The sequence below is a fragment of the Hylobates moloch genome, unplaced genomic scaffold (genome assembly GCF_009828535.3).
Source record: "Hylobates moloch isolate HMO894 unplaced genomic scaffold, HMol_V3 SCAFFOLD_20, whole genome shotgun sequence".
Classification (NCBI taxonomy): Eukaryota; Metazoa; Chordata; class Mammalia; order Primates; family Hylobatidae; genus Hylobates; species Hylobates moloch.
In genome coordinates, this window is record NW_026652295.1 from 47332941 (window position 1) to 47344977 (window position 12037).

Here is a 12037-nt window from a genome sequence, read left to right on the forward strand (position 1 = left end):
TGGCCAACATGGTGAAACCCTATCTCTACTAAAAATACAAAAATTTGCCAGGCCTGGTGGTGCGTGTCTGCAATTCCAGCTACTCAGGAGGCTGAGGCACAAGAATTGCTTGAACCTGGGAAGCAGAGGTTGCATTGAGCTGAGATCGTACCACTGCACTCCAGCCTAGGTGACAGAGCAAGACTCCATCACAAAAAAAAAAAAAACAACAACAACAACAACAAAAATTAAATGTTCAACTTAATATTAAGCTTTCTCAGTGTATTTGCAATTTTTTCAAATAATGTTTTTAGCAGCATAGATACCCTAAACCAATGAGAATATGTTACAGGCAAAGAGGGCCATCTGCCTACTGTCCTTCAATTCTTGATGTCTCGATAACCATTTTATTCTGTCTGACAAAAAATTGCCACTAATATTGCTCTGATGACCATATGGTCTGATGAGAATGACAAAACTAAAAAAAAAGGCAATAGGACAGAATGCTTAAAGTCAAGTCAAGATGGTCCAGAAAACCTGAGAATGTCATCAGTGGGGCTCTACTTTTCTACCCCCTTAAGCAAGCTCAGGGCTGAGCTTTCCATTCACAGAAGGAATTGAACAGCAAAAACATCTCTTTGCTAAAGAGACATATAGTGTTTACTGGGCATGTGTAGCTCTACAAAATCACAGGAAAATCTTTGTTTTTATTTTCTAAAAGTAATAGCATATTAAAATTTGGCAAATGATAGTCAACCAATAAAAGTATATGGTCATGAATCCATAGCATTTGTCTGAATTAATATTTTGCCCATGATTTCAGAACCAAAAGGGTATTGGAATAATCCTGACAGAAGTTACTAAATTCTGCATTTCCCTGTTTTTCAAGACTTCAGGGGAATTATGGTAAATAGTAAGAAGAGGTCAGTATAACAATAAGAGGTTTGAATGTAAATGGAGGAAACAGGCCATGGAGAATTAGTAACTTAAAAAGGAGTCTATGTGAGTTGGGGATGGATTCACAGAATATAATTCAGTATTAATCTCACATTATTCTAGTATGACATGCAGCACAGTTCATAAACAATTATCAACATTTAATTTTATTGACCACAGATCACAATCACAAAGGGTGACCTTAGGAGCATCTAAGTAAGTTATTACACAGACATGCTTTTTCTCAGAGTGTTTATAGCACCTAAGGGTTTCTTGGATGGGCATCATTTCAAATACAGTGTCAGGAAAATAGAATAATCCTGAACTTAGGGAGACACCTACAGGTACAGTAGAAAAAAAAGTAATAAAACAAGGATCTGAGAACCAGAAAACAATAGCATTGTGTTTAATTAGGAAAACCAAAATAGTTTTTCCTTGAAAACATTTTTGGATGCTTAGAGCATTTTTCATAATGATAAGCACAACATATACAAGGATATCTTAACAGCAAATATATGGTTTTTCAATTTTATCTCTCAACTTTAGGCTACTTCTAAAATCAAACTTTGTCTAATGGCCTAAAACATGACCCATAGTTCTTTGGAAGTGAGTTAGGATTTACTTATTGGTAGAAATAACATTAGTTGTCATCATTGTCATTATCATCATCATCATCTTCATTATCATTTTTACTGAGTGTCTACCAAGCAGCAATAAGTATATTTAGATATTAATCACTTTGGTAAGTTTTTCTTCAGTTAAAATAAAAATATTTCTGGTAGAATAAACATATTTTGCATTAATAGATATTTTCACCATAACATATATGGTTTTATTAGATTCATTTTTAAGAATAGGTTTTTGACTAGTATGAAGTGCAGAGGAGTTTAAGGATGCGAATGGAGGGTGGCAGTGACATGCGGCATAATTTTGTTAGCAAATAGACAGATCTAGAGCTTTTTAAAATCTTCTCCCCTCACCCCCCACCCCCCATTATATAAATTCCCATCCTGTGAGACGAAAATCAAAGGAAGGAGTAATCATCCAAATTTTTTTGTTGTTTTCTGTTACTTTAATTTAAATCTCCAGTTCCATGCAGGTTTTGCTCAGAAAGGACACCTCTCCAAAGCTCTGCTTCACTTCCTGTACTTAAAATATTTATACAATACTTAAATTTTCATTACGTTACAGGAAGAGAATTTTCATGCCTTCAGTGCCCCCTAAATACATCATTCTGGTGCTCTTCTGATGCCGGAAAAGCTCAGAGAGCTCTAGTATTGACACAAATTATCACTGAGAAAAAATTCCCATCATTTTACCTTTTCCTGATTTTGACATTATACCAGCGTATTCAGTCATGAAATCACTGCACATCAAAAGAGGTCCATAGAAAACAACCAAAATGGGTGAGGGGATATAGCAGATTCCACACAGCAATACCTAAGGATCTAGAGACTTTTTTATAAAAGGTAAAATCTAGTTTCTGTCAAGCCAATCTTCCAAAATAAAATCATCTCCTCTCCATTTCCGACATCTCTCATCAGCGCCTAAGCAGATAAGCTTAGATACTTTGAATTCTCTATTATATCACTATAACAGCCTTTTAATTCTTTTCTCCGTCATTGCCCACATAAAAAGGCATATTCTATCTGCTGTGCTGAAACAATCAGATTATTTCTCTGGTTAAAACTCTTATATGGCTCTCTATAATCTTCAGGATAACAATCCAAATTTCTTAACAGCATAAGCCTCTAAATAATCTGTTCTCCACCTACCTTCTTGGTTTCACACCTTAACATTCATTATTTCTATAACATAATAATAATAGGAACACTAATAAAATAATAATAATAACTAATATTTACAAAGCCTGTATTATGTGCCATTGTCCTAAATATATTGTTTTTATTTTGATAAAATATTTATATAACATACAATTAATCATATTAACCATATTTCAGTGTAGAGTTCTGTGGACTTAAGTGCATTCCCATTGACCTGCAACCATCACTGACATCCATCTCCAGAATTCTTTTTCTCTTGCAAAACTGAAACTCGGTAGCCACTAAAGAATAACTTCCCCTTTTCCCCTCCCCTCCCAGCTCCAGGTGACCACCATTCTACTTTTTTCTCTGTGAATTTGGCAACTATAGAAATCTCATACAATTGGAATCATACAATACTTTTTTTTTCTTTTTTTAACTGGCTCGTTTCATTTAGCAAAATGTCTTCAGGGACACATGTGCATATTGTAGCATGTGTCAAATTTTCTTCTTTGTTAAGGCTGAATAATATTCATTGTATAAGTATATACCACATTTTATCATGGACACTTGGGTTGTTTCTGCCTTTTGGTTATTATGAGTAATGCTGCTATGTGCTATGAACATTTGTGTCTTTGTTAACAAATTACCAGCGACTGCATGGCTTAAACAACAGGCCATTTATTTATTTATTTCTGTTCTTTATTTATTTATTTCTGTTATTCCAGAACAGGCAGTTCTGGAGGCTGGGAAGTAGAAGATCGAGATGCTAACCAGTTCAGCTCCTGGTAAGGATTCTCTTGAAGATGGCTGCCTTTGTACTGTATCTTCACCTGACCAGGAAAACTCTGGTCTCTTCTTACAAGGGCACTAATTCCATCATGAGGATCCCATCCTCATGACGGCATCCAAACCTAATTACCTCCCAAAGATCCTACCTCCAAATACCATTACACTAGGGGTAAGCACTTCAAAATAAAAGTTTGGGTAGTCACAAACATTCAGTTCATAGCAATTAGTGTACAAATCTGTTTGAGTCCTGTTTTAACTTCTTTTGAGTATATACCCAGAAATGGAATTACTGGATCATGCGATATCAGAACTTTAAAAATGGCACTAGGATAACAAGATCAGGAGTTCGAGACCAGCCTGGCCAACATGATGGAACCCCGTCTCTACCAAAAATATTAAAAATTAGTCGGGTGTGGTGGCACGTACCTGTAATCCCAGCTACTAGGGAGGCTGAGGCAAGATAATTGCTTGAACCCAGCAGCTGGAGGTTGCAGTGAGCCAAGATCATGCCACTGCACTCCAGCCTGGGCAACAGAGTGAGACCCCATCTCAAAAAAAAAAAAAAACGAAAGGCACTAAATTAGCCCTACTGTAAAGGCTGTTCTTGACCCAGACTAACAGAGCTTAAAAGCAAGCATGGAAAAAATAAAAATGAACTGCAAGTAGTTTAACTTTGTGTGAGGACATAGTTCAATACTCTTTGAAGGAATGCAACTGATATGGTTTGGCTCTGTGTCCCCACTCAAATCTCATCTTGAATTGTAATCCCCACTTATTGGCAGGACCTGCTGGAAGGTGACTGGATCTTCGGGGTGATTTCTCCCATGCTATACTCATGATAGGGAGTGAGTTCTCATGAGATCTGATGATTTAAAAATGTGGCACTTCCTCTCTTTCTCTCTGCCCTGCTGCCATGTACGACATGCCTTGCTTTCCCTTCACCTTCTGCCATGACTGTAAGCTTCCTGAGGCCTCCCTAGCTATGCAGAACTGTAAGTCAATTAAACCTCTTCTCTTTATGAATTACCCAGTCTCAGGTAGTTCTTTCTAGCCATGTGAAAACGGACTAATACAGCAAACTAATACAAAACTTACAGTATCTGTCATCTAATGATCAATTACCAGGTCTACAAAAAAGCAACATAACCCATAACCAGAAAGAAAAAAAATGAATGCATACTCCAAAATGACAGAAATAATAGAATTGTCATGCAAAAACCTTAGCATAGCTAATATACTACAAATATGTTCAAAAATGTAAAGAAAAATGTGACAAATAAGATAAATAGAACATCAGGACAAATACCTAATGCATGCAGGGCTTAAAAAACCTAGATGATGGGTTGATGGGTGCAGCAAACCGCCATGCCACATGTATATCTATGTAACAAACCTGCATGTTCTGCACATGCATCCCAGAACTTAAAGTATAATTAAAAAATAAAAAATAAAAATAATAAAAAGGGTTTGAACCTTTCCTGAGCCCAGACTCCAGTCATTGAATCAACAATTGCTCTCCATTCCGTCTATTATCTTCCTTCCTGACTGGTTCCCTGAAGAAAACAAGCTTCAGCTTATGCCTGTGGGGTTCCAGCCAGCTCATAAACACACACACACACACACACACACACACACACACACACACACACACAACACACACACACACACACACACACACACACACACACACACACACACACACTCTCACATACACATTTCTCCTACTGATTCTTCTTCTCTGAACCCTGATTGATAAGAGTTTAAGTTAGTTAATGCCTGAGTTCCCTATTTCTTCAGTTCAGGTGTGGATATGTGTACGTAGTGTTTCTCACAGACGAACTCTTGATTCTTCATTAGCCTGTAAACAAAGCAAAGATATCTAGATCACACTGGCTATGAATGCAAAATCTTCTTCCTATCTCTGTCAGTTGCCTCACTGGCATCATGCATCATAAATATAACCTTATCAAAGATGAAATAGCTGTAACTAAGATTGGGCACTATTAGATTGATGAAGTGCTCACCTGTGAAACAACACGTATCAGTAAGTTAAATTGCTTTGTGCAGTATGTTTTGGTTGTGCTGGAATCTTCTATTTTGAATCAGATGTTTTCGATGAAAGGAAATGAGGAAAGTAGTTGTCTTCCTGATCCACTAATTATTTTCTTGCACTATTTGGTGAATATAGGATAGCTTATCTGTATAAAATATCTATCTACTTTTTTAATATACTTGGTTATTTTCCTGATCATTTCCAAAAGTCTGCTCATTGTTGGGCATACAAGTTTTCATCCAAAAATAAGGATAGTAATAAAAGTCAGATGAAATTTCTTTTGGAATCTAAATAACACTAAAGTGTTTAAGTTTTAACACTTTCTTGATTTAATAATAATAACAAGAAAATTTAATCTTAGAGTCAGGCCAGATTTCATTTCTATGAGTTATGCCACTGGATATTTCAGAAAATAGGTTTTCAATAGTAAGGTTATTGGAGCCAGTACTTCTGACTTCAGGTAAACAAACACAAACACACACACACACACACACACAAAATGGACGTGAAATTTGGTAGCAAGTGGCTGCTATTCTTCCTCCCAAAGTAGTCTACTCAAAAGATACTGAATGTCAAGAACTGTAAATTCCTCAAGGATGAGTTTATTTCACATGTCACCCAGCACACAACTGAACACATCACAGAAACCAAATACTTACTAAATTAGTGTGCATTGCTTTACAAGGAAAAGTCAATAAAATGGCATAGTGGCATAGTGAATATATCATTGGACTTGAAGTCAGAGTGTTCATCTGTAAAATGAGAACAATAATCACGACAATACCATTCAGATAATCATATTCTGAAAATTAAATACATTGTATTACAATGAGTTTGTAAATTCTACAGTAATGTACCTATAATACTTTCCAAAAGACTGCTCTCTGATCTAATACAATAGAAATTTATTACAAAAGATAATTATTTATTTTATATTCATGTAATGGATCATGTTAACAATAAAGGACAACTTTCCTTTTTTATTTAAATTTTTTTTATTTTACATTCTGGGGAACATGTGCAGGATATGCAGATTTGTTACACAGGTAAATGGCAACTTTCCTTCTTTAGTGAGCAAATCTTTCACCTGTACTTTGGTACAGGTGTTCTCTGTGATATTTTTATTTTTGCAATTTATGTTTAAGGAGCAAATCTATGCAAGGTAGCATCTTTGTAGATCTGGAAAGTTGAATTCTTTCTGTGTCACAGACCTACACTCACAGTTGACATCACCATTCTAGACAAAGCCATAACTACAACCTAAGCACTTTTATTTAAAGGAATGTTCATAAACATCCACTCTCCTGGGTCTTGAGCCAAGCCCAGAAATAACAAGGTCAGATGGTCATGCTCAGGAAGAAAGTAAAATCAGACTTGAAGAAATATACTGTCAAATTCCCCATATTCCAAACTGCTATGCTTGATTTTAATACTTCTTTTATCAAGGTGATTCTGGTAGAATTTGGCTGAGGACTCCTCCCGAAATCTCTTTTGCCACGTAAATACACTCCACTAGTTTTTCAAGATAGGTTTTTATTAATATATGGATTTTATTTTCTGGTGCTCAAGACAATGTAATGCTAAACTGACAAATGGGAATAGTCAGTTTTTTAGGTACAGTTTAATTATTAATATAAAAAGTAAACAGATTTATAAGAAACATTCTAATAAATACATCACCATGATTTTTAAAAATAATACCATTGTCCAGAGTTCTTGATAAAGTATTGTTATAGAGAGTTTTTAGGGGTTTTTTTTTTATTTTTGAAGTGAAGCTGTATGTACATACTTATAGCATGACACCAGGCTTATAAGTAAGGTATTTTAAAGTAAAGCTTTCAAGGAAAGCACAAATCAGGTATTGAAATTAAATTGAAGACATAGCTTTACTCTCTTCTTTGATCATAACTAAAATAATATTTTAGACAAAAGCTAAAACAAAAAGAGGATATTATACAGATTGCTGCTTCTTTTCCAAACACTTCTCAATATCATCAAGCACCTGAACGGCAGCCTTTGGAATTCGAGTCCCAGGACCAAATACATTGGAAACACCAACTTCAAACAGAAATTCATAATCCTGTTGAAAGAATGTGTTTAATTAATAAGAGACACTATTTCAATTTTCACGGAAATAAAACCCTATCCTTTCTTCTTTGTCACTCAATTACCCAAAACTTTCTCAACTGAAAGTTTTTTAGCATTTGGGGCTAAAAAATTCTTCCTTGATTGGGAGTGCTACTAATAGCCATCAGCACCAGCCTCCCAGCCCAAGTTATTTAAAAAACAAAACACTCCGCCCATTTTCTAAATACCTCTATGTGTTGCTTGTGGTAGGAAGCTGGATATCCTGACTGAGAACTTCTGAGCCTTAAGCCATAATTTTCTCTCACCTAAGTTTTCACTAGTTGTCATTATTTGTGTTAAATTTAGTATGATATGATAAGTTTGAGCTTAAAAAACTATTTTCTCCTAGGTATTTTGTCTGCAGTTAGTGAATGATGGCACTTTGAATTTGGACACCTGATAGATTTTCTATAAATGAAAATAAGCCCATCTTTTTTTCATTCTCTGTTGCTGTTGCTGTTTTCTTAGTTTATTTATTTGATTGATTGATTTATTTTTTTTTTGAGACGGAGTCTCGCTCTGTCGCCCAGGCTGGAGTGCAGTGGCACGATCTCGGCTCACTGCAAGCTCTGCCTCCCGGGTTCACGCCATTCTCCTGCCTCAGCCTCCCGAGTAGCTGGGACTACAGGCGCCCGCCACCACGCCTGGCTAATATTTTGTATTTTTAGTAGACACGGGGTTTCACCACATTAGCCAGGATGGTCTCAATCTCCTGACCTCGTGATCCGCCCACCTCGGCCTCCCAAAGTGCTGGGATTACAGGCATGAGCCACCGTGCCCAGCCTTTTTAGTTTATTTGAACAGTCAAAGTATGAGTGAAAAGATATCAAGGGCACAAATAATACTGCAGGATTTTAACTGTTATAACATCTGAACATTCGTAGCTGCAATATCGATTGCGGTTAGGATGTGCTACAAGAACCTGATCATTATCCAGTAGGGTGATCATATATGACAGGACAGTCTGATTTGTGTTTATTGTTGCAGCACCCTTTTTAAGAGCACCCGTTTCTATTCTCAAGTGATAAATTATATGGTCATGCTAATTACTCCCCAACTACTACTTTTCTGTCTCTATTATATACTTGTAATATTCTTATAATACTATAATATTGCAATAGAACTGAACACATCTCACTGAACTTGTCTCCTTCTAGCCTGTGAAATTCGGAAAGCAGACATCATGTCCAATCTGTTTCCCCAGCACTTGACACATAAAAGTGCTCAAAACATGTCATTGTTCTTGAGCAGATGATATAGTTTAAGAGCTCATCAGGGAACTGAATGAAACATGTAATAATAATCATCTCTAAAGTGGAGATGGTCAGATTCATAGGTCTTATACTTCCCTCCTTCCTAAAAATCCCGTGTACCATTTGTCCTGACATCTTAGTTATGGATTTAGAATGGAGGATTCAACTGGAAGAGAACTGCAAGATGTTGCAACTGAAAAAAGGGTATGTGACTTATCTAACTCTTTCTTACATAAGCCTTGTAAAATATACCTTTGTGAGGGGGTAAAATGTTAGCAGTAAGTGAATCTGGGTAAAGGGTATACAGATATTTTTTGTACTACTTTTATTTTTGCAACTTATCTGTTAGTTTGAAATTATTTCCAAATAAAAATATATGTTTGAATGTCCTCCACTTAGCTGGGCCAGGGATAGCACAGTGCCTGCTTCATGATGGAAGCAGGCATCGTGAGTCTACTCAACTTGCTGAAAAACCTTGGAGGCGACTGCTGCTAAGACAGCTAGAAAATGCTGATTGTAGTAACATACTGGTGAGGACAGACCACGTTTATTCATTTAATCAGACTGCAGAAACTGTAAGCTCCACATGGCAGAGGCTGTATCTGTTTGATTAGCCACTAGATATTAGTGCCTTCTAATTTAAAACTAAGTGACCTTTAATTGAATAATAGCAACATTTTACATATTCACTGCAAACAGATAGTGAGAAAATACAAGGGTGTTAACTGCTATAATTATATAATACCCATATTCACACAAAAGTATAACACAGAAAGTGGCCCTTATCCTTAGTTGTTAAATTCATGGGAAAAATCACATGGCAAACACCTAAAGATGTTCTAAGTAATTTAAATATCCAGAGAATTAATACAACTTATTTGAAATATAATTCTTGAAAATGTCAGCTCACTTATATAACAGGCATTTTTTTTTCTCAACATGAATTCCAATTCAAATGTTTTCTATTGGCTAATTATTTTGGTCCTTACATTTTAATATCATGCCTAGGTATCACAGACTCTAAAACTGCAACACTGATAGAAGTGTTCTGTAGATAGACTGCGATAAAGAATAACTACCCTTTAGTTTCTCAAATAATGACCTATTTTATGAATATAATAGGCAAGTATATTAACAAAAAGAATTTTGTGTTGATTATATCACATTAAATAATGTGTTGTTGGAAAGAAAATAAATATGTAGTTTGTTCAGTAGCCACACTTTATTACAAATCTCACAACCTTATTCATATGAATTTTCTCCTTTCACAAGTAGTATATGAATGTACTATTCTATATTCTGAGTTTTAATGGAGGAAAAAAAAACTGTAGAGCTGGAAACAAGGTCACACTTCACTGACGGATTCCTGCTATAGTGATGGGGCCTTTGTAGCTAGCATCTGAGAGTCATTTACTTACAGCGGCTTCACACACAGTTCTTCTAACTTGACATTTTTTCCATTCTCAGTAAAAAAGAAAATTTTGATATAATTGAGAACCGGATTGGAAACAGAACCTATCTGTATCTTAAATAACTATTTTAACTGGCCAGGAATGTCATATGTGGAAGGTGTCTCCCTACCTCATTAATAAATTAACTGATATCATTGTAGGTAACATCTATTTCTCCTTTCCTAAGAGGACTCACAGTTTTATTCATGTATTCACCTCCTCCCCATTCAGCCTATAATTTTCAAGACAAGCTGATTCCATCTATGTCTGCAATAGGATATTTTTGGCTCCCAAAATACCATGCCCTCATCAAATTAGCTTAAATAATAAAGGGTTTTATAGGACCATGTAAATGATATAGCTCTGAGGTAAGACAACATTTAGGGATGGGATCATCCTGGAGGAAAAGGACAAGGTAGCTCCTTCTAAATAGAAGCAAGTAAACTAAAGGACTCATTCCACCCCCCAGGGCAAGGAGTACTCACTGTATCTCTGGCTAGGTTTTGATATATTCACTGTGTATTTACTACCACTGTTCTCTACTCCACTTACGAGTTTTATTACTTTTATCCTGTTCCTTCTCCATAACTGTTTATTGAGAATGAAGGCAGGCATCTAGCATAGGTTACTGGTTTGCAAGGAGGTAGTTCTCTCACTGAAGCTTTGTAAAGTGTAAATTACACATAATAAATTGCAATATAACTTGAATACAAAACAACACTGTCCACTTTTAGGCCTTGTAGAATTTATTTAGTGAAATCACCAGGAAATAATATGTTCCTAAATCTACAACAAGTTTATCTTTAGAACCACATATAAGCTATCATTACTCAAGATTCCCATCACAGTACTAGAAAAACAGAGATGAAAAATACCTGAGGTGGTATCACCCCTCCACACATGACAAGAATATCTGGCCGTCCAAGGGAGTTAAGTTCTTTGATGAGTTCAGGAACTAGGGTTTTGTGACCAGCAGCGAGGGTGCTTACACCTACAGCATGCACATCTGCATCCACGGCCTGCTGGGCCACTTCACGAGGAGTCTAAACAGTCAGAAAGTAAAGATAAGTCATTGTTTATTACTAGATAATGACTATAAAAACCCTGGAAGACAATCTAGGCAATACCATTCAGAACATACTAATGGGCAAAGGCTTCATGATGAAGATGCCAAAAGCAATTACAACAAAAGCAAAAATTGAAAACTGAGATCTAATTAAACTAAAAAGCATCTGCACTCAAAAGGATACTATCAACAGAGTAAACAGATAACCTACAGAACGGGAGAAAATTTTTGCAAACTGTGAATCTGACAAAGGTCTAATACCTGCATCTATAAAAAAACAAACAAATTTACAAAAAAAAATTAAAAAGTAGGCAAAAGAAATGAACAGACACTTTTCAAAAAAGACATGCATGTGGCTAACAATCATATTTTATAAAAGCTCAAAATAACTGATTGTCAGAGAAATGCAAATTAAAAACCCCAATGAGACACCATTTCACACCAGTCAGAACAGCTATTATTAAAAAGTCAAAAAATAACAGATGCTAGCAAGGTTGTGGAGAAAATGGAACGTTTATACACTGTTGGTGAGAGTGTAAATTAGTTCAACCATTGTAGACGACAGTGTGGTGATTCCGCACAGACCTAAAAACAGAAATACCTCCCAACCCAGCAAT

The 12037-nt window shown here is 35.8% G+C and overlaps 1 protein-coding gene across 4 annotated transcripts in view; it reads right to left on the reverse strand.

Moving 5' to 3' along the window:
• Positions 1 to 5167: 5167 nt before the first annotated feature.
• MMUT (methylmalonyl-CoA mutase) overlaps positions 5168 to 12037 on the reverse strand; it is a 33761-nt gene continuing 26891 nt past the window's right edge. For 2 of the 4 annotated variants that reach the window (XM_032140577.2, XM_032140578.2), the window contains exons 12-15: positions 11230 to 11397; positions 7526 to 7603; positions 6183 to 6275; positions 5168 to 5328 (exon numbers count right to left, since the gene is read on the reverse strand). In XM_032140577.2, coding sequence (XP_031996468.1) covers positions 5299 to 5328; positions 6183 to 6275; positions 7526 to 7603; positions 11230 to 11397 — 369 coding nt within the window. In that variant the 3' untranslated portion in view covers positions 5168 to 5298. Of the gene's footprint in view, positions 7604 to 11229; positions 11398 to 12037 lie in introns of those variants that run through there. The other 2 variants (XM_032140579.2, XR_009211281.1) reach the window with 2 other exon arrangements.